A 22597-nucleotide genomic window follows, 5' to 3' on the forward strand; every position below is an offset into this window, starting at 1 on the left:
CAATCACCCAAGAAATGTTTCCACAATATTTTAATTTACTTATTAAACATTAAGAAACATACAAAAACCACCAGCCAAAAACACGGGGACTGTTTCGCAAACTGGCATGGAAATAATTTGTGCAAACAATCCGCTGAGAATTTCTGACAATAGATGTTTCACAGTGACGTGTGTCCAGTAGATAAATTTGGTCTGTATTCACACTGTCAAACAAAAATATCTATTGAATTTAAGGACGGAATAAGTCCTATTGCACACTTGGAACCAGACTTGGCAGAATCTTCTGCGTCAACACAAATACTTGGACACGAGCCCTTTTCTTTGAAAACATACAAATCAAACATCACCCACAGGTTAGTCAGATACAGTACATTTGGTACTCCCAGAGCTGTGGACCACAGTAAACTCCCAGATTCCTTCTCACTGCACATACAGCAAGTTATGTATTCTCAAGCGAGAAAGGTCTCTTAAAAGACGATGTATAAATCAGCACTGAAGCTGGATTCACATTAAACAGAAATCTCGTGTATAACAACAAAATTACATTTTGTTTAGCGCCTTTCACGTCGGGAGCGCTGAAATCAGCCAATTAGAACATACTTTTTTTTTTAAATCGAATGGTCCGCTGCTCCCACTGGCGATCGGGCCTTAGTTCAGCCTTTCTGCCCCCACCCTCTGGAATTCCACTGGCAAACGATTACCTTTTTGTTTGCCCGATCGCCATCACATTGCAAGTATCAAGCTTTTAAAATTCAAAGCAGATATTTTATTTGGCTGCTTCACCATTAAACTCTTACTTCTGGGGTTGCCATTGGCAAACCTGTACGTTTCTCTTTGCCTCCACCCTCCCCCACCCAACGACAATGGATCAGGATCTAGCAATACTTTGGGCGAGCGCAAAATCATCCAAAAAACAGCTCCTGTATAGCGCCTCTCACACAGGGCAGTGCTTGTGAGTGGTTAGAAGCAGCAATTATCCAGGCTGATCTGGTTTGCCGAGTTCTGAGCAGCCAAACACGCACTATGTTGTAAATATGTCACCGTCCATCTGTCAACACCAGTGCCTCCCTCAATCTATCATCAACAACAGGGGAGAGGAGACAGACACTGTGAAACTCCAATCCACCTTGCAGGCTTTTAAAAAAAAACAAGGTGGAAAAATACTGTAGTTTACAAACAGTTAAGTTTTCACATGTCAGCGCTGTGGAACAGTAAACAGCACTGCAGGTTTCAAATGGATCAGCGCAATCACTGATGGTATCACATATTCCCAGGCAGCGGAGACAATTTGGAATTAAATACTGGACTGCATTGTACAAAGGTTTAATCAAGGTCTCTTCAATCCTGACACCTTGCAGCTTCACCTCAGCACCTTCCTGGTCTAATGGCTGTGAAGGCTGCTCACCTTTTAAAGAAAAAAAGAAAACAAGGTCATTGTAGATGCAGCCGCTAAGTTACACAGTGCAAGTCAACTGTGGAAATTCAGTTCTACACGCAGAGCAGATCTCAGCCTCAAAAACTAACAGAAAGACATTTATTTATTCTTAATTGAGGCAACCACATAAAACTGTTCCAAGCGAGTAACTCAATCCATGACTGTTTGTGGGGCACCGTCGCGTGCAATTGGCCGCCGGGTTTCACCGACAAAATAGTCAATGCACTTTACAGTATAATCCTGTGAAGCGCTTTGAGACGTTTCAATGACATGATAAAGCACTGTATCAAACGCAAGGATTATTATTGATTGTAAACAAGGAAAAAAAATTATGACCAGATTAATGACTAGATAGCAATTCTCCTACAAAAACCCCAACAACATACCAGCTAACGAAAGCTCTCTCTCCTGTCCCACAATCGGTTACCCCAGTCACTGGACCAACAGCGCCACTTTATTGACGAAATGTCCCATTGGAGGCGAGTCCTAATTCACCCTGCAATAGCAAAAATGTGTTGAATTTTATTCAGGTATACTGGGCGCACTTTACAAACATCTCAGGAAATGCTGAACTTTTCAACAGAAGGACATGACTAAAAATGTAGTAACTTTTTACATTTTTTTTCACAAAAACACTTTGGACTCGAGTCACTAACAAAGGCAAATCCTATTTAGGAGAATGAATTGAGCCACAAACAGCAAAAAGCTTCCAATTTCTCTGGGGGAGGGGGGGGAAGAGATGCAGCAATGTTTTAGGGTGCTCAACTTTGTTAACCAATGAAGTACAATATAGCAAGCAACTGAATGAAGCAGTTATGGTAAAGGTTTGTTGGGTGTTCTTTTATATTGGGAGTCAGATTCTTCTTACGAGGACTGACTCGATGAAAATAAAGGAAAATCTTTCACAAGCATTTCAGAAGTGTTTTGAATGGTCAATGTAAACTGCTCACGAGAGCAAAAGGAGTTACCTCAAATCTACGACTATATCCACATTTGCACTTAGCCATGTGCAGTTTTCATCTCAGGTTTCACTGAAGAAGGAACAACACTTCGTTTTTTCTCCATGGCCATTTCTTTCCAAAAGCTAGCAAAGATCCTTAAAAGTTGTGAAGCGTTACACACACCTTGAACACCTTCCTGAACACTGAGCATTGCATTGAATTGAATTTAGCCATGCCCCACGTTTTACACACTCTAGCAACACACACATGGTATTTACATGGTTTTACCACCCTTAAAACTTCTATTTAGACTATCAAAAGTCCCAGGACTAAATTACCTAATTTCACCAACACAACAAGAATGAAGCTTCAGAGTGAGGGAAAAAAATTCCAGTTAGTCACTAATACTCTGCCTCACGGAATTGTTAGGATGCTACAAGTTTCAAACTAACACACGTGAGGAAAAGGAACAGGAAGTTTGTGAATTAAATTGCAGTTAGCCTCTTGAAACTTAACACTAAAGATTCTCTCCAAACCAATTTGGTAACGGTAAGTGGTGAACAATTCCAACTTGTAACTTGCCCTCACTGCACGAATGAAGAGTTCATTTGGAGCCTGAGGTTTTCTGCTGAAAATGAAGCTTAATAGGCAGTGCCAACATCCAGTTTCTGGAGTACTTTTCAATCAGGTACGGATTGCTTCAATGAATCAAATGCCGATTGCATATTAATTGAGCAGTACTGACCGTTTTCTAGTATGTGCACAACTCCATTGAGGAAAAAGGATTTTGTACAAGATAGTACAATCATGACACAAGTATACCTTGAGCAACTTTTTTTGTACTCAGGTGCACCTTGTACACCTTATTTTGCTGTCAGATTAAATGGGATGTCAACTGTAGTGACAACAGATCTACAAGACTTCACTGCTGACCCTGGCCTGCTTTCTAACCCACAAAAGCCCTGGACTGCGTTTTACCATTACAAATTGTGATTTAACTACTCCCCCAAAAAGTTCCTTTCTACTTGAACTCTATATCCCATCCCACAAAAAACTAGCTACAGGAACTAACTAGCTGTACATCCCATCCCACAAGAATCCAACTACAGGAACATCAGGGTACAAGTCATTTTTGTTTTAATGAGGCTTCGTAAAGCCTTATCCAGTACAAAAAGGTCAACTCTAAACCACTTGAACATACAACACAAAGAAAGCCATTTCCAAATAATTCTCATCCGATACATGTCAGCTTATAAAGATACATTGCTCAGAACTTCATTTGTAATTTCTTAATTTGTTTTTTTGTTAAAGAATTGGAACATGATCAACGTGTTATTTACAATGTACATGTACTCTTGAATCTACTCAGAGATGCACAATGTCCAATTACATTTGTTTGTAATCTTTAGCAGTATCAAGGTGGTTTGTGGGGCAGAGAATAGCGTCTGTTCCCGTTTTGCTTCCCTACCTTGCTACACTAAAGGGTTGTTTCAAAATGACATGTTTTACAAGAATAACTGGCGATAAAAGCCTTTATTGCAAAATAAAGACCACAGCTTGTTCAGCTTCTATGAAACATCAGTTTGCTTAGAACAAAAATGGGTTGAGAACACACTTATTATTACAAACCCCTTTTTATATCTCCATTTCCACTTGATTTCCAGTCGTCAACTTAAATGACACAGGCTCAATTCACGAATAGCTAAACTTCAAGGGAAGCATTTGAGCAGTGTTGAATGGAAACAAAAAATGGCTAGAGTAAAAAAAGAATAAAAGCAAGGGGCCTTTGCCGAGTGCCTGAGAACGCTTAAAATTGCTTGTTTAATTCCAAAATTATTTGAGCAAACACTTGAGTGTGCATCCTCATGTCAGAAGCTGCCAGGCTGTGATTAACAAGGCCAAAACTGAATTACTACAAGTCAGAGTGAGAATACAAGTAGTTACTACACAATACGATTCCACGGAGCTCCGAAAATCTTTATAAATACAGCCATAGGAAGGACGGTCTTGAGTCAGGAAGATTTATTTATTCGGTGTGTGTAGCTGAGAACAAGAAGCAGGTACAATGTAAAGAGACTGCAACAGTAATCATAGCTTCCCCTTCCTGTCAGAGCAGAGCAGCGGCATGAACTGACTTGTATTGCAACAAACCCTTGGTTTTATCTGAACTGGGACCACCTATTCCTCACGTCTAAGACCTGATCTGTATGATGTATGACACTAAAGACTGAATTTAGTACTCTCGTAAAAGGACAGCAAAATGCAAATATGTTGCAACCAGTTTTACAGCTAGAAGCAAAGTAATAGCGCATCCAGCAACAAATACATTAGGAGTGGGAAGCCCAAGTTACTTCCACTCCTAATCACACTGGTTATCGGTAGAGGAGTTTTTTTGAATGCACAACTGAATACATACAAAAAAAATGTTCAATATATTGATTGTTAAAGAGCATATTGATTATGCTACTGACTGAACGTTGGTCCCTTAAAGGTTTAATGCTTTAACGTTTAATGTCCCTTAATATTTTCAGGAGATTCAATCCCAAGAATGCTTAAGCAAACACCGAATTGATCTGCAGACCTGCACTTACGCTACAGCATTGCGAATCAACATGCTGACAGAATCACCTGCTCAACGTGGTCTGTCTCAGCGGCTAAGTTCCGGCTTGCTTCACTCTGATCACACTCTAGCACAACATAAATTTTGAACACCTTCCCACATTCCTATCAAGGATGTAAAATTATGGGGAAACAAGTGAATGGAGACCTGACTTTTTGTTACCCATTGTCTGATACAAAACTATTCGGTATGATTAGAATGCTCAAGTCGATAAGAATGCAGTCACTGCTGAACTATTGGTTTTGTTTCAAAATGACATTAGGTAAATCGATCTTCCACAAAGGCGATTACAAATCCATTTATCCAAATGCCCCATGAAAGATATGCCAAGCAGAACAGATTGTAAAAGTTTAGAAGTCAGACTGGCCTGTGGTTACAACATAGAAACATATGGCTCTAGTTCAAATTAATGCTGTTCAACTTCTGTCATTCATTACGTTATCAAGCTCGTGACACTGAGTCGCAGTGATCAAGCACTATGCCACAGCACGGCTCAAGAATCAGTTCCAAGCAGTATAAAAGGGTCCTTCAGTTTGATACCAATAGACGCTTAGGACAAGAGCCTCCCATCAGTGGAATGCTACCCCTTAGACGTAGTTTAGGGGCACTACAGAAAAAAAATCCATGCAATGTCGTATTCATGTCTTAGGACTTTTGCGTATTCAAGTCAACGGTCGAGCAACACAAATCCTTTGTGAACAATGTAGTTTTGCAGTTAACGTTGCTAACTGGCAGTGAACACTACATGATCATTCCTATGAGGTCATTATTCAGTCAACAAAATATTTTCAGGAATATATGGTAGTAACAGCATATCCCATTTCAATAGCACATACCTTAGCTGTCATAGCTGTCCCTGTAGGAACCACTATAGCTGCCTTGACTCCTAGGAAAAACGAAAATCCCTGTAGTGTTTTGCATATCACATCCGAAACAAATAGTTGCTCATTAAAATTCATGTCACTCTAATAACAACTTGTATTTATATAGCGCCCTACATGCAGGGTGGCGTTCCAGAGTGCTTCACCATACTTAAAGCAAATTAAAACTAAATATTCTCAATTTAGCTAGAAATAGCAAATAAATAGAGATAAATCTACCTGTCTCGGTTATAATAGTCTCTTCCTCCTCCCGCAGAGTAGCTTTTTTGTCCATCATAGCGACCGACATAACCTCGATCTCCACCTGCATAAGAATCCAAATAGTGCTAATTGACAACAACCCGTGAGACAAAGGTGCATGGTGAATCGAACACTTAACAATTGCAACACGCGTAGAATGCATTTATGCAGCGGCTCCAGAAACATTTCAGTACGTGCAGAGTTTGCATATCTTTGAAGTGAGTGGACAAGTGGCAGACGTACAGTATTTTTATACAAATAAAATAAACATTTTAATACTATGCATCCTAGGCAATGATGAAGAATATGGAATTGAGCAGTTTTTATTATTATTTATTGTTATTATTACATTATACACTATATATAGACTAAGATACCTCTAGAATACCCACGTGATCCACGACCTCCTCTACCACGATACGGACCTCGGCCACCTGCCGGACCACCCCTATAGCTCCGCTGTCTGTCTCCAGAGGATTTGCCCGCTTGATCCACTCTAATCTGACGCCCATCGATAGACTAAAAGTTGGAGACAGTATCAAGTATTTAACCGCCACTGAAATTAGCGCTATGTCAAATACAAATTCAGTTAGTTTTGTTAAGAAAATACATACCTTTCCATTCATGGCCATCATAGCATCCTTTGCGTCTTCGGGGTTCTCAAACGTGACAAAACCAAAGCCCCTGGACCTCTGTGTCTCACGGTCCTTTATTACAATGACTAAAGCAGATGGAAAAAGTAAATGCTAAATCACCAAAGGCAAACTCACTGAAAGTTTCACATTCAGCTTTATAATCAAAGCACACAATCTGTGTGATTAAACATGCCTTGAAGGTAAGAGAACAAAGCTCCGTACATACGTTGCCACTTAAAACTGCAGCAAAACCTTCCGAGTTTCTCAAACAAGGTTACCCATCACCTCCCCGAGTGATGGTTGCTGCCACATTTGAGAACCGCAAGATGACCGTCTAACTGAAGCAGCAGCAAATTTCAAGTTTTTTTTAAAAAATTGGTCACTCAATCCACGACGTTTTGTGGGACACTGCTGTGAGCAATTGGCTGCTGCGTTTCACCCACAAAATACAGTCAATTCACTTTGCAGTACATTCTGTAAAGCTTTTGGGACGTCTCAACCACGTGAGATCAAATGTAAGGATTACTTTTATTAAATATAACCAAATCCCTTGCAAATTGAATCATTTGCAGAAACGAATCCTAGCTACACCCAACTTCCAGCATCATCTCACGCCATCGATTATGCATGTCAGCCTGACGCAGTCGTACTGAAGCGACATAGGGCACTATATGGCACTTCGTGGAGTCCTGTAGCTCAGTGGTTAGAGCACTCGGTTTGCAAGTGAGAGACCTGGGTTCAATTCCAGGCAGAGGGCGAAACCTCGGGCAAGTTTCCTTACTCCACACAGAGCCTAATAATAATCCCTCCAAAACCAAAAACAATAATAAATTGGTCATTTTCAATCCACGACTGTTTGTGGGACATTGCTGTGCGCAATTGGCTGCCGTGTTCGCCCACAAATATACAGTCAATCCACTTTACAGTGTGTTCTGTGAAGCGCTTTGGGACGTCCTCCCGACGTGAAAAGCGCTATAACAAATGCGAGGATTAAATTAAATATATCAAACTCGAGCTTTATTATTATTATTATTAGAATCGGAGCGGTCAGGGCGCAGACAATTGGCGAGTAAAAGCGGCTGCTGACAAGCCCGGGAGATGGGGGATGGGAGGGAAGGAGAAATGGGAGGGGGAGATGGAAAGAGCAGCTGCCGGTTTCGGGGGCCAGTTGCCCACATTACACACACACACTGGGCGGCCACTCCTCACCTTCAGAGATCTGCCCGTATTTGGAGAACACGGACTCCAGCGAATTCTCGTTGGTGTCAAAGTTGAGACCACCGACAAACAGCTTTCCTTCGTCCGACATGTTTTCTGACGCACCTATTAATGGGGAGAGAGATGGGGGGGGGGGGGGAGAGAGATGGGGGGGGGGGGGAGGGAGAGTGGGGGGGGGGAGAGAGAGTGGGGAGCAAGGAGAGTGGAGGGAGGAGTGGGGGGAAGGGAGAGAGGGGGGAGAGAGGGAGGGGGGAGAGGGGGGGAGAGGGGGAGAGAGTGGGAGGGGGAGAGGGGGGAGGGAGTGGGGGGGGAGAGGGAGTGGGAGGGAGGGAGGAGAGAGAGAGAGAGAGGGAGTGGGAGGGAGGGAGAGAGAGAGGGAGAGAGGGAGTGGGAGAGATAGAGAGAGGGAGGGAGTGGGAGGGAGAGGGAGAGAGAGAGAGGGAGTGGGAGAGATAGAGAGGGAGGGAGTGGGAGGGAGAGAGAGAGAGAGAGAGAGAGAGAGGGAGTGGGAGAGATAGAGAGAGGGAGGGAGAGGGAGAGAGAGAGAGGGTTAGCGGCGGCGAGCGGTTACTGTCGGGCTGCTGTGCGTGTGTGTGTCGCACTGCGGCAGGATCCGGGTCCCGCCGCTCGCTCACTCGCTCGCTCGAGCGGACGGACGGACGGACAACCCGCCGCCATTTCGCGCGCTGCTGCTGCTGCTGCTGCTCTCTGCTGTGGCTTTGTGTGGCTGCCGCCATTTTGTGCGGCGGCGGTGGTGGTGATGGTGGTGATGGCGGCTGCGCCCCCTCCCCACCGCTCGCGCCCCCTCCCCACCGCTCGCGCCCCCTCCCCACCGCTCGCCATTTCAAAGCGAGAGAAAGAACAAAGAGGGGGTCCTGACGGCCGCGGTCTCCAACGCCCCCCACACACACACACCCACCCACACACACTGTTTGTACACACAGTGACGACTGATGAGCAAAGCAATAAAGATGCGCTCTGCAAAAATGTCGGTATTTACCACAGGGGCCGCCCCCCCCCCCCCACACACACACACACACACACACCGCCCTCCAGTCGGGGAGTCGCGACGCTGTCGCTGTCACTGTCCGCGAACAGCTGTTGCGGTAACCGATGGCGAGAACCGAGAGAGAGAGAGAGAGAGAAGTCACTCACTCAGTCAGGCCCTCAGTCGCTGGGATGAGCCGCCGGTGGGAAGCGAGTCCGAAGGTCGAAATGGCAGCCCACCGCCGCCTGCCGGTATTTATAGACACGGTCCCCCTGCCCCGGATGCATGGGTCTGCGCATGCTCGCATTGACCAGAATCCCCCCCCCACCCCAACACACACACACACGTCTCTATTCCCCACCAAACGCAAGGCGCCTGTGCCCCCCCCACCCACACACAGGGTCTCTACCCCCCCCCCACACACACACACAGGGTCTCTACCTCCCCCCCCCACCCACACAGGGTCTCTACCCCCCCCCCCCACACACACACAGGGTCTCTACCCCCCCCCACCCACAGAGGGTCTCTACCCCCCCCCCCACCCACACAGAGGGTCTCTACCCCCCCCCCCACCCACACACACACACAGGGTCTTGCTACCCACCCTCCCATACACACACAGCGTCTCTTTACACCACCTCACACACACACAGCACGTCCCTCTATCCCCCCCCCCCCCCCGCACACAGCGTGCATCCATCAGCCATCAGCTCTATAATCGCCCCCCTTCCACTCCTCTCTACCCCCTACCCCCCCCCCCCCCACAGCAGCCGGTGGAGACTCTGCTCCATCACAAAACCCTTCAAACTGCAGCACACACTGCCGCCTTGATTGGTAATGGTGACCAACAGCATCAATAATAATAATAATAATAATAATATTATTATTATTGTTGCGTTAACACTCCACAGCACCGTGTGCCTCCCGGCTCCCTCCCCGGGACAGTAACAAACCCAGGCCCGGCCTTCAATCAGGTCCTTCTGTGTGTGTGGGGGCCGCTGGTGAGCAGTGAAACTGGGCCCTGTCCTGGTAAGGAGTCGGGATTTGCCTTATTGCAAATTCATTAAGAGCAGGTCCTGTGATTTAAACACCAGCCTAGCGTGGGGGGGGGGGGGGGGGGGGGGGGGGGGGGGGGTGACATCAATAGTGTAATCTGGTCACAAGAGTTTCAGGAGTTTTTGACCGAAAATATCACACTTGGTGCGACAGGGCACGAACCCCTGAGTTGGGTCACTGCCACTCAAACCTCAAGAGTCATCCAGTTTAAGCATGACACCTGAGTTCAGGTCAAATACTTATTCCCGTCTCCACTTATTTTACACCAGGTGCTTTTGGATTTACAATAGCACTTGCATTTATATAGCGTCTTTCATGTCAGAACGGTCTCGAAGCGATTTTAGTGGTTATTACCAATGCTATCGTCCATAATACTTGGCCTAAATTCGGTCGCCCAGCGACAAAACTGGACTACAATAATGATCCTTGCATTTGATGTAGCGCCTTATCACGTCTTCAAGACGTCTCAAAGCCTTTCACAAAATATCATGTAAAATTAATTGACTACGTATTTTGTGGGCAAAACGTGGCAGCCATAACAGTTTTGACTACAACATCCTTAAGAATATTACAGCCAAACACAGCACAACATCGTAAAGCAATTTTGCTGCTCCACTATTGAAAACGTAAAAGCTTAAGATGCCAAATAAGTATTTCCTGACAAAAACACACCTCAACTCTAAACAATGGGGACAAGAGGCATTTACGTTGCGAAAAAGACTACTTGTTTTTCAAGAGCACCCCAGACAAAATATACTGCATTAAGAGACAACCCTGTACTGCAGGTAAACAATCTAAAGACCGTGTTTCAATTATGATCACAGTCAAAAAAAACTGCAATGCTTCAAACACAAACATCTACCAGTCGATTATGAGGCTAAGGCCTGGATGACATCTGATATCCAATGGTGAAGCGGAGGGGACCACGGTCAAGCAGGAGGCCAGAGCCAGCCGAGCAGAAAACATAATCATTGTTCGATAACTATTCTGCCCACCTTTAGGTCAACGGTCTAACAGGCCATTAAATTGGTGTTTCTTCCGCCAAACACCACATCCTTAATCCAGCCAATGGATCAAGGAATTATCCAGTTACTGAAAATTTAGCTCATATAAAGTTGAGGCCAAGGAAGTTTCCCGAAACCCAATTGGCGATGCGCAATTTCAAAAAGGCTTGGGCACTGGTAAAACCAGAGGCAATTCTGAATTGCTTTATGCTTTTATCTCAAACCACGATGACTTACATGGATTTTGTACAGAATTGTGAGGATAGCCCATAAGAAGCCGAGGTACCTGAAAATGATTTTTTTGCCAAATCCTTCTTTGCATGATGTCATGCAACGAATGATTGTGAAAGATTGTAGACCTTTATTGTTCAATCCTGTAATCAGTTGCTACTACCTCAAGTGATATTCGGTTATAATGTCTCACTTGATATTTGAATCTTTCCTTTCCCTCTACAATCGTGATGAACATTATTTTAACTTGCAATCCCTCCAAAACTACATTTCTTCAAAAGCAGATTTTTTAAATGTCCTTCAGTTGGCTCAAACGGAAAGCTGTGTCTGACGATTTCTCTGCCTTTAATCTGTTTAACCATTCTCACATTAATCCCATATTTGCAGTTTGAAGTCTTTTCCATTTAATTCAGACCCTAACAAATGTAAATCAGAATAATATTTGCTTCCTCCAAAAATGGATCTTGGGGTATATAAAGTACATTTGTTTTGATCAACTAAATCCCAACCTTGGTGTGTCAACTGGCCTACTAAAGTCTGTAATTAATTCCTTTCTCATTTCATTAAAGATGGCTTTGTTAAAGACCAAGTTGCTTGCACACCACACACTTGCCATTTCAGGCTCTTTTACCGCTTGCTTCCCTGTTGGTTCTAATATGTACTGGACTTAGGAAACAAATCTGCAACAACTTCAAATCAATCAATCAACCCACTTTTTATTGATTTGGTTATTCTTCTGCAGCAAAGTCAAGGCAGCTCTTGCTCTGTAGTCTCCTGTGGAGTCTCTCTGGATAGCTCCATTGCTCCAAACGAGGACAGGATGACTCAGTAGAAGTGCTCAGTGCACCTCTGTGAGAAATTAAGCACAGGGTTTCCAAGGCACAATGCCAGATTTACATTGTAAAAGAGTTCATTTCGCAACAGTGAGGACCAAGCATGCTCTTGTGTTTTGGTTACTTACATCTTGCAGTACATAGGTAGTTTGGGACATATGTGCATGGTCTTTTTCTCGTCTAGCATTTCCTATATTCTTATCTGTCCATCGTCCCTCTGACACTAAAACCTAGCAGAGCTGAATGAAATCTAACACGCTTTTACACATCACAAGTTGCCTTGGCCAATGCCTTCTAGTATTTTCTTCCCAAATGGCAAACTATGATCTGGAACATCATTGCATCTGCAATGTGCAAATTCCAGCTATCGGCAGTAACAGATCACTGACTGATATTAAAGGACCCATCTGAAACCATAGGCAATTTCTTTCTTCCACATACCTCTGTTTAACTAGTAGTAAATAGGAACTCAGTTATCAATTGGCAAATCACTTTCCAGGGGCAATAATCCCTCAAAAAAATTGCTAACTTGATCCACAACTGTGAGCAATTGGCTGCCACGTTATGCTCACAAACTAGTCAATCCACTTTACAAAATATTCTGTGAAGCGCTTTCAGATGTCCCAACGATGTGACAAGGCGATATATCAAATGCACAGAATTATTATTAAACCCTGATAAATTGAATGAACTATTGATTTGTAGAAATAAATCCTAGCTACAACTTACTTCGCACACCCATCCATGTCAGCCTTTCGCAGTGGTAGTAGAGCTGGCCTTCGAGACAAAGGGTTGTGGGCAAACTGGCTGTCATGTTCGCCCACAAGACAGTCAATCCACTTTACAATATATCCTGAGAAGCGCTTCGAGACAGCGACGAATGTAACAGGGTGCTATACCAACTGCAAGAATTATTATACATGTCCATCACCTCCATGATTCGACTTCTACAAATTCCAGCTGTGAGTACACATTTAGTCAACCCCATCTCCCCCCAGCCCAGTCTTTGTGAAGCGCCTCAAGATGTTCTCTCTACACAAGGCGCTAAACTGCGAATTGTTGTATAGAAATATTTCTATATAGTACTAGACAAACACTACAACAACAACATTGCATTTATAGAGCGCCTTTCACATCGGGAGGACGTCCCAAGGCGCTGGACTGTTGGGTCAGGACCCAAGCAGGGGGGAAATGGTCAGGGGGAGGGGGTAGAGAGTCGAGAGGGGAGCTGACGGCACGGTTGAAGAGAAAGGTCTCGAGACCGGCCTTGAAGGAGGAAAGGGAGGAAGCGGCGAAGGCACTAGGGGATGGAGTTCCAGAGCCTCGGGGCTGAGAGGCTGAAGGCCCGGCCACCGATGGTAGGGCGGTTGGGGCGGGGGACGTGGAGCAGACCAGAGCTATATATCAAAATAGCTTTTCTAAGCTTCTGCGATTTGGGTAACACTTAGAATGATACAATTCAGCTTACCTTGCATTTATTTCCCGTCATGCTTTCCGGTATCTTAAGCAGCATTAACTTCCGACTGCTCCAGGATTAATTCCACACTTCAGGTTTGAGTTTATTCTGCAATATCAGAAAAATCTGCATTTAACTTTATTGCGGAGGATAAACCATTACGAAGCTTCAACATGCTAACATATACACCAATATTCCACCTAACTCAAAAATTCTGCTTCAGTAGAAATGGTTTAGTCATCTGACAGCTAAATTCCAAAGTATTTTTACACTTATTCCTATTGCACAATTCAAAGGGCGTTTCATGTTTAAATTTACAAATGGAACAGTAGCATTGTAAACTACACTACAAAATAAATGCAATTTGACAGCATACTCAATGACAAATGCTTTGAATTTGTCTTCATGCAATGGACTAAAGACTACACACACTTGGATGAAATATGAAAATAAACGTAGTTAAGATACGCACGTACAAGAAAAACGTTGGGAATAATTTGCCAATTTAAGATGAATGCAATTCAAAAGGTTTATGCTCAATTGTACAAAATGGCAGGAACGCTTGCTCGTCAGGCATTTAATTCAAGTTTGGATGGCTCGGGATTGCAGCCATCTTGGTCTGAAACACTGGTCCTCATTGAAGGAATAGCAGCTGTTCTGGGACACACAGATCTTCCATGCTCACATGGAGAACATCCAAAATTGACAGGTCTCTGTATTCTTTGAAACTCGATTTTATATATAAAAATCTTCCCAATAAAGATGGGAAACAGTCAAGTACTTTGGATATAACTCGTTCCCTCTACACATTCCTTTCTTTGTTTGGCAAATGTAACGTTCGTTATATGAAACAAAGCTCAGTGATCAGTTTCATAGCACGTCAAAAGCTCATTAAAATTTTCACCCAATGGCAACAAGCTGACCATTTCAAGGCGTTGGTTAGTTCGCTTCAGTCAGTACACAAAGAGGGCAACTTTTGGGAAGCATTCAGAGGTCAAGGAGCATAGTCACTGGAATTTATTGAAGTGCATCACCAGAAATGTTTTAACCAAATGGAAACGTGGTCATTGTATGAGAGCAAAATGGAGTTACCTCAAGGCTACGATTATATCCATTGATGTATTAGCCATAAGCAGCTGAAGTTTCTTTGCAGGAGAATACTTCATTCTTCAGTGCCATTATTTTCACCAAAGCGATCAAAAATCTTTATAGATATCGTAAAGCACATAAAAATATTTTTTGACAGCTAATATGGGATTCAGTTGCAACTCAAGGTGTCGGCTGTTCATTTACTTGGCATAAATACAACAATGAAAGAACAAAGTCTGAGAAAGGGGATTAATGATGGCAACATTTCAGAGGGAACAGATGAATTGAACTACGAATCTCAAGAGTACAGGACTTATTTGTCAACAGGAATGGATTTGTCCACCTATAACACATTGAAGTATAAAAGAAAATCCTCAGAAATATCCTTCCCTCAGAAAATCAAACTGTGTTTGTGATTTCCCTCAAATAGATCAGCAATTGTTTTTAAAAACATACTTGTGTGCACAAGCCAATTATTTGTGGTAAATGGGGATTGCAAAATATGCTTAAGCTGCTCGTCTGGTTATTCATGAAGCTAAACCACAAGAATTTTTCTACCAAAGGTTTAAAAGCAAAATTTGGCCACGTTAATTCCTACATATAATCGTTGCAGTGATAAGATCGAACCCATTACATTAAGTCTATATAGTTGTGCTGTGTATCCAATATAAAGAATCAAGTATAAGACACCATTCGACACCTTGCCTTGAAGCTGGTTGCATTCAGCAGCTGACACTTTTCAGAAAAGTTCCAATTTCGATAAGAATACCTCTTGACCTTAATTCAGATAAAATTCGATAAATTCAAACACTTGCTGTGTAAATCCCCCAAAGCAAACATCTTACAGAAACATTCATATGAAACAAATAATTGAATTCATTTAAATAGTTGAATTAAAAGCTACAAAAACAGTTCAATCAAAATCTGAGAAAGCAGGGGTACATCACAATACAGGATTTTTTTTAAAAAAAGTCTCCTACTGATGTCAGATTATCTGCTGCTAACTTTACTGAAGTAGCAAGGGGAGGATACTGCCTTCAACACACATGCATTTTTCTTCTAGTAAAATTTCCACTTCTATCCTTTTGCCACAGTAAAATTGCATTAATATAGGCAAAGTTGTATTTAGAAATAAAATCTCACGGGCAAACAGAAATTGACTAGCCTAGAAAATTACAAGACACCTATTCTACGTTTTGTGTACAATTTAAAATCTACATAAAATTTGGACAGATACTTTACCCAATGTGTGTGAATTTTAGTAGCTAACTCACTTAATGAACACCTGTAGTTTGATTAAAGGCAAATGAGAATCATTAGGCAAGGTTCTTTAATCAGTCTCCAAAAAAAGCAAGTTTCTGTACAAAGTGTTCCATGCTAGGGCATGAAATACATCAGGAATATGTGACCAACTTTCTATTAGTATACAATTTTGAAAAACAAGACTCCACATTGGCTTATAAAAGAAACACCATTTTCTTAAGCAGTATCTTAACAGCTAAACCCTAAATACGTGACATTCAGCAAGTGGACTTTTGAACATTCCACCCAAGATAGTTTTCAATGACAGACAGAACTACTGAATGCTGATTTACCATCAGGAAAGCAATCCTAGTGAATGGTATTTCAGGAAAAAGGTTGTTTGTTTCCACTTGAATGCATTTAATACGCCGCAGCTTTTGTGATCTCGGTGTTCACATTGGTAAAGTCTACGTTTCAATCATCTTAAAAAGTCACTGACACTTGTGCAGCATTTTGTGAACTTGGTACTGAAATAGCGAAATCCAAAAGGCCCCGCTATCAATTTGATTGGAATTAAGTGAATGGATTGTGAAGAATAAGTGTCCCGAGGACTGGTTCAATTTCAATATAAGACAAAAATGAAGCAACTAAACTGTACTTCACAGCCACAGGCTCCGGGGGGAAAACAATTGATTGGTGTTATATAATAAATATGTTTAATAGGTCATTTGTGACCTAAAAGTAAATGCACATTCAGGTCAGAAGCCATGAGGCTGTCATTTTGATAACATTATAAACAAGCAACAAATTCAGAAGACATCTGCTTTCTGTAGTTCCAGAACTCTACAATGGAGCCAAAAGGAGGATGATCTTGAGTCGGGGAGATTGTTTATTCATATGTAGTTGTAGCTGGAGGAGAAGCAGGCACAATGTAAAAAGTTTGCAACACATTTGTATCATTCAGCTTCTCCATATTCTATTAGAGATGGTAAAACAGCACTGATTGGCAAGTTTGCCTTCCTTTTAATATCATACTCCACTGCATGAAATCCAAGTACTGAACAGGCTGGAACCACAAGTACATTCAACATATAATCAGTTGTGGACAAGGTTACTGGATGTCATTTCCAACTGCTAGACTTCAACGTTTGCGGCTTTTTGGGAGTTATTAGCAAGGAAGATAGAAGACCAAGACACAAAAGCACACCTCCTACCACAGGATACAAAATACTGATAAGGCCATGGAAAGGTCCACACTAAGAAAGCATCATCCTCTTGGCTGAAAAATTATGCAGTGCCATAAGGCTTTAAGTAGAGTTGTATCAAGTGGAAGAGAATGCGAGATTGTTCTGATAGCCCAAACTCCAGTGCTCCACTCCCAAACTCAGTTGAAGAAAATTCAGGAATCAAACCATTCAATGGAGCATTACAGAAATACTGGACATGATGGCGGTTGGGAAAGTGAAAAAATGAAGAGTTGACCATTCACAGAACTTCCCGATAAGCACAACATGCACATCATTAACCAATAATGGAAATAATGAAGAAAATCTAATTCAGTCTGTTCTTAAAATAGCCTAGAAAACAGTGATAAAAAAGGTATCCATCCGGTTAAATCTTCCCAAAAGGAATGCTTACACATCATAAATGCATCAACAGCAGTTTTCCTCAGAGGGCAGTAACCAACCAAAATGAGTCATTCATAAGTCTCTAGTCACACTTGACCATTCAACTTCCTAGCCTTCTGACATACACAAAATGTTGCTAGGAAAGCAGCACATGTATTTAATGCAATAAACTTCAACCAAATGAATGTGGAAGTAGGAACCAACTAATTCAATATTTTAGATCTTTAAAGGTCTTTACTGTTCAATGAAAGTAGAAGTCTAGAACTAGAAGATCCAATGGTTTATTGCCCCTTACACATACTGTGTACAGCCTGGTTTAAAAAACTACTCAATTTAGAAGCCTAGGTTGTTTTCAAACGTCCAAATGATCAGTTCACATCACAAAAAGCAGGATGAAGGCCTAATTACACTTGATTAGGATATGCAGGAACAGCTGTGTTTTGAAATTGGTTCTATAAAATGTCATACAGTTCATGTTACAGCAACTCAGAATGGCTATAACAGAAGCTAATCAAATGCAGGAGTTCATGTGGCAAAGCACAACGCATTAAGAAATTCACCAGTTATGATGAGAATCTGCAAAAGAGCTGCGTTAATAGCACAGATTACCATTTTACTTTATCATTTTAAATCCAGATATAATTACTAAGATTATTATTACATATTGACTTACCATAACTGTCATAATCATCCCTGTAGTTCTTTCCAGATGATCCAGATCGACCATAGTTACTTTGACTCCTACCAATACAAAATATACATTTTTAAAACATGCAGTACAAAGAAGTGTACCACCAATGAATAAAAGCAATAAATACTTACCTATCCCGGTAATTGTCTCTTCCGTAGCTCTCTCTTCCATAGCCGCCGCCACCGCTGCCGCCTCTGGAGCTGCTGTATCTCTGATAGCCACCGCTGCTGCCACCGTCTGCATATTAACAGGTAATTAAAGAATTGAACAATTAAAAAGTTTCATGTGGACAAACAAACATTTTACAACATACCACAAAATCCTAGGGTGCAAATTCAGTAAGTCTAACAATCAGTTTTATTACACCAATGCCCCAAAAGGCACAACAGTACGTTGAAGTGAAATCCCAGTATTTGAACCGCTGAGACACACAACTGCCCACCCCCAATGAATAACATTACCTCTTGAGAATCCACGACTGCTTCTCCCACCACGGAATGAATAATTGCCATAAGACTGCCCACTTTGATAAGATCGAGATCTGTTCCCAGAGCTCTTCCCTGCATGGTCAACTCGGATCTGACGACCGTCGACAGTCTGGAAAAAAAATCAAAGAAATGAATGAGATTTCACAAGAGCAGCAGCAAGATTCGTTAAATTGCTTTGCTGCTTTGCCTTCTTAAAAAAATTCTTAAGTGGATGGCCACCACAGGACAGGTTAAGACAAGTTTAACCCAAAGAGTAATTACATTGGAATTCAGTTCATATGATCATCAGTGCTAGTGGTGCAGTTGTGATAAGGGATTCGCAACAATGGAGCTCTTATATTTTATATTATATTTGGGCAAGAAGAAGTCACCCACAGGAACTTCACCTCAGGATATTAAATGGTTGGATAGTGGATGCACCTACCAAAAACTGTGCAGTTTGGATAAGTACATGGATCATTTTATTTAAATTTCCATAAACCTAATTGAGCTTCTGCTCCCTTCAAAATTGTTCAAAACACAAACAACCAAAGTTTAAGTGCACCCAAAGAGTTAAATCTCTCTACCCACACAAAAAATATTTTAAAGAATTACATACCTTTCCATTCATCCCTGCCAAAGCATCCCGTGCGTCATCAGGATTTTCGAAAGTGACAAAACCAAACCCTTTAGATCTCTGAGTATCTCTCTCCCTAATTACAATGACTAAACCAGGCAGGGGAAAGAAAAAAGGGACAATTTAGGATTCAATTTTTAAATTGCACAGCATTTTCTAAGACAAAGTAGTTGATGACATATTTGGTTTCAGATAATTTGGTATTGAAAACTATTAACACAGCAATTTAAAGAAGACTTCGTGAAAATTGTCTGCTCCATGCAAAGCTATATCAACTGCAAAATTGACTGGCTGCCACTCCTTTAAGCAAGGATGCAAGTAAGTAAACACATTCATAGCGTAACAGTGACAACTCACCAAAGTTCTAACATTTCATTAAAACAAAATCCAGAGATAGGCTAACCTAACATTGTAGAAGTCACAATTTTTTAAACCAATAGGTTTAAGTACAATTTTGTCCTAATATATATATATAGTCTCAAAAACTACAGGGTAACCCGTCTCCAAACCCCTCCCCTCTTGCGCCCTTTTGCATCCTAAGAGAGGTATAAAGGTAACTGAAAAGGGAGAAAGAATGCTTCTTGAAATAAAGACAAGTACGCATTGCATCAGTAACTCACCTTCACTAACATCCCCATACTTTGCAAATACTTCTTCCAGTGTTTGCTCGTCTGTTTCAAAGTTAATGCCACCAACAAAGAGCTTTCCTTCATCAGACATGTTGACTTATTCTGTAAAAGTAAATTTAAATCATGCAAATTAGTATATTCGTCTGTTAACCAAAGCCGTGAACAACTAGGGTTGATGAACCTCAGAAAGGAAGTAGAAAGCATAGTTGCAGATTCAGGGACATTTCCATATTTAGGTAATTTACAAATGCGGAACTAAGCCTGGTTTGTGTGGTAAGTACGTCAACAGATTACCGCATGTATCAGGACACTCGACTGTTAACAAAAAAACTTCACCAAAACTGACACAAGTTTAAATGACAGACCATGAAATGAATGCAATGCAATTTTTTGTATTGTACACAATATTCATTTTGCAATTCCTTGGTGTGACTGTGCAACGTGGAGAACCAGATGTCTTTTGGGCGCAGCATAAATCTAGCATCAAGTTTAAAATTTGTAACACTATTGCCCAAACACTTGGATTAATCATCAACTCATGGACCTTGGTCCGAACCCCGATTAGAAGCGTATCAGCATTTCATTGGAAACAATACGCACACAAGAAAAAAAAACTATGTCATTTCGTAATAATAATCCTCGCATTTGACACGGAGCCCCTACCGCGCTGTTTGGGACGTCTCAAAGCTCGTCACGGGACGCACTAATATTTGCCAACAATCGCTTCTTTTTTTTTAAAAAACAAAACGGCCGCTCAAACCCCCCGGGCTGCGCGTGGGACGTCGCTGTGCGCAATCGGCTGCTGCGCCTCGCCCACAAAACACACGAGTTACTCCACTTTGCGGCGTGTTCCTTGCCAGGCGCTTCCGAGACGACCCCGAAGACACGGCAGGGCCCTACACCCAAATGCAAGGATTACTCTCCCGTCGCATTGGAGCGTATGTTAAGCGCATATGGAATATATATTGCCAGGAGAGGAGTTGGGGGTGTGTGTGTGTGTGTGTGTGTGTGGGTAGTGTTGGGGAAGAGAGAGAAAAGTCCGTTGATCCAGACCTGCTCTGGATTAAAGGAGACAGGAAGCGAGCGAGCGGGAGGGAAGGCAGGCGGGGCCAAACCCGGGCTCAGAGAGAGAGAGAGAGAGAGGAAGAGAGAGAGAGAGGAAGAGAGAAGGAAACAAATCCGCCGCCATTTTGCAGCTTCGCCACCGCCGTCGCCATTTCGCCCTCAAGTCACACGGAGCTGAGCGGCGCCCACCGGCCCGTGAGGGAGGGGAGGGGGGGGAGATGGAGAAACGGTGGCGGCGCCTGAAACCCGAGGCGGTTCATACCCCCCCCACGTTACACCGGGGAAAGAGAGAGAACATAAACAACCGCCCCCTCCCCCCCCCAAAAAAAAATAACCCCTTCATATAAACGCCCCTCAGGCGCTCACGGACCCCCCTCTCTCCCCCCAACGCTCCCCCACGCGGTTATTTTACTTTAAAAATAACACTTTTTTTTTAAGAGAGAGGGGGAGTTTCCCCCCTCTTCACTTATTCAAAAAAAAGGAGAACTACGTGTTTTATTAAAAAAAAGGGGAAGACGCGAACAAAGTAGTAAAAGTTTTGCTCCCCTCACCCCCCCCTCACCCTCACCACCAAAAAAAACTCCACACATCCGATTAAAACACGAACCCCTCTGTCCCCCGATGGGGTCGAAAGAGAGAGAGAGAAAAAAAACTTTTTTTCTTTCTCGACCTATACGCATACAAATATATATATATATGTGTTGTTGTTGTTGTATATATATATGTAAATAAATAAAACAACAAACTTTTAAATAAATCGAAAGGAAAGAGAGAGAGGAGGGAGGGGAGGGGGGGGGGGGTGAGAAGCCGATCGATCGACTGACTGACTGACCGACCGCTCGCGCCGCCGCCACGTTTACTCCCCGGGACTAAACTTAACCGCCAAAAATAACCGCCTCAAAGACAACAAAACTCCTCTCGTTTCCCCCCCTCCTCTTTCGTTAAGAGAAGGTAAAACGGAGGGGGGGGAAACGGGTGAATGTTTACGCTCGTCCCGGGGAGGGGGGGGGGGTTGAGTCGGGGACTTTTGCCCGCGGTGAAGCGCCTCACTTACCGGGCGTTGTGCTCGGCCGCCAACTCCTGTCGCGCTCTGACTGCAAGGTAGGAAAGTAGCCCCGGCTCCTCCCCTCCCGCCCGCCACCGCGGCCAACGGTTAAAAAAAACACACTAACCCGCACCGCGCAGGCGCCGCGCACTGATCTGGCCGGCAGCCCGCGCGCAACGCCCACGTCAAGCCCGCACCGCGCAGGCGCCGCGCGCTCACCGCCGCCGCTCCCCCCCCCCCCCCGATCTAGTTCCACTCCCGTCCTCAGCGCGCAGGCGCAGCGCCCGCATGAGGACCCGCTCGCCGCGCATCGATTCTCACGCAGCAGCTCCGGCAATCCGCCCCGGCTACCCTCCAGCACTGCGCAGGCGCGGCGCGCTGACATTACAGGAGGGAGGGAGAGAACAGGTGGTTGGCTGGTCCCAATAAAGGAGTCCCACTGTTTGTCATCACTTCAGTGTCATTCCACCCCTTCGCGTAGTTAATTCAACCAACAAACCGGTTCGCTTCCCTGTACAAATCTAATCGGCGCAGCCGTCAATCTCTGTGTCAAATAATTAACCTCG

At 43.2% G+C, this 22597-nt stretch overlaps 2 protein-coding genes across 9 annotated transcripts; both read right to left on the bottom strand.

Moving 5' to 3' along the window:
- Positions 1-15: 15 nt before the first annotated feature.
- On the bottom strand, positions 16-13613 carry LOC103189922 (cold-inducible RNA-binding protein B-like). 7 transcript variants are annotated; one of them, XM_042342759.1, is made up of 8 exons: positions 12812-12827; positions 7962-8075; positions 6732-6838; positions 6495-6636; positions 6097-6181; positions 5833-5882; positions 1822-1931; positions 16-1405 (listed from the first exon to the last, which is right to left on the bottom strand). In XM_042342759.1, the coding sequence occupies exons 1-6, from the start codon at positions 12822-12824 to the stop codon at positions 5834-5836; spliced, it is 510 nt and encodes a 169-aa protein (XP_042198693.1). In that variant the 5' UTR covers positions 12825-12827; the 3' UTR covers positions 16-1405; positions 1822-1931; position 5833. The 7 variants fall into 7 exon arrangements, with proteins under 7 accessions (XP_042198693.1, XP_042198695.1, XP_042198698.1 ...); XM_042342761.1 differs by lacking the exon at positions 12812-12827 and having other exon boundaries at positions 5833-5879; XM_042342765.1 differs by lacking the exons at positions 16-1405; positions 1822-1931; positions 12812-12827 and adding exons at positions 3497-4419; positions 13551-13613.
- Positions 13583-22124, bottom strand: cirbp (cold inducible RNA binding protein). Of its 2 annotated transcripts, none has more exons than XM_042342596.1 (7): positions 22041-22124; positions 19913-20023; positions 19275-19381; positions 18650-18785; positions 18320-18425; positions 18171-18238; positions 13583-13646 (listed from the first exon to the last, which is right to left on the bottom strand). In XM_042342596.1, exons 2-7 carry the CDS (start codon positions 20010-20012, stop codon positions 13642-13644), a joined length of 522 nt encoding a protein of 173 aa, XP_042198530.1. In that variant the 5' UTR covers positions 20013-20023; positions 22041-22124; the 3' UTR covers positions 13583-13641.
- Between the last annotated feature and the right edge of the window lie 473 nt (positions 22125-22597).

This window comes from Callorhinchus milii, unplaced genomic scaffold (genome assembly GCF_018977255.1).
Source record: "Callorhinchus milii isolate IMCB2004 unplaced genomic scaffold, IMCB_Cmil_1.0 Scaffold21, whole genome shotgun sequence".
NCBI classification, from domain to species: domain Eukaryota; kingdom Metazoa; phylum Chordata; class Chondrichthyes; order Chimaeriformes; family Callorhinchidae; genus Callorhinchus; species Callorhinchus milii.

What these genes read in the sequence shown, in the direction of transcription:
- cirbp (XM_042342596.1), bottom strand. Translation starts at nt 20,012, where the DNA reads ATGTCTGATGAAGGAAAGCTCTTTGTTGGTGGCATTAACTTTGAAACA. An exon ending in TGGCAGGGATGAATGGAAAG is followed by an intron (nt 18,786 to 19,274) that starts GTATGTAATTCT and finishes TTTTTTTTCCAG; the next exon opens with ACTGTCGACGGTCGTCAGAT. An exon ending in CAGTCGTGGATTCTCAAGAG is followed by an intron (nt 18,426 to 18,649) that starts GTAATGTTATTC and finishes GTTAATATGCAG; the next exon opens with ACGGTGGCAGCAGCGGTGGC.
- LOC103189922 (XM_042342759.1), bottom strand. An exon ending in ATCACGTGGGTATTCTAGAG is followed by an intron (nt 6,182 to 6,494) that starts GTATCTTAGTCT and finishes ATTCTTATGCAG; the next exon opens with GTGGAGATCGAGGTTATGTC. An exon ending in GACTATTATAACCGAGACAG is followed by an intron (nt 5,883 to 6,096) that starts GTAGATTTATCT and finishes CGTTTTTCCTAG; the next exon opens with GAGTCAAGGCAGCTATAGTG.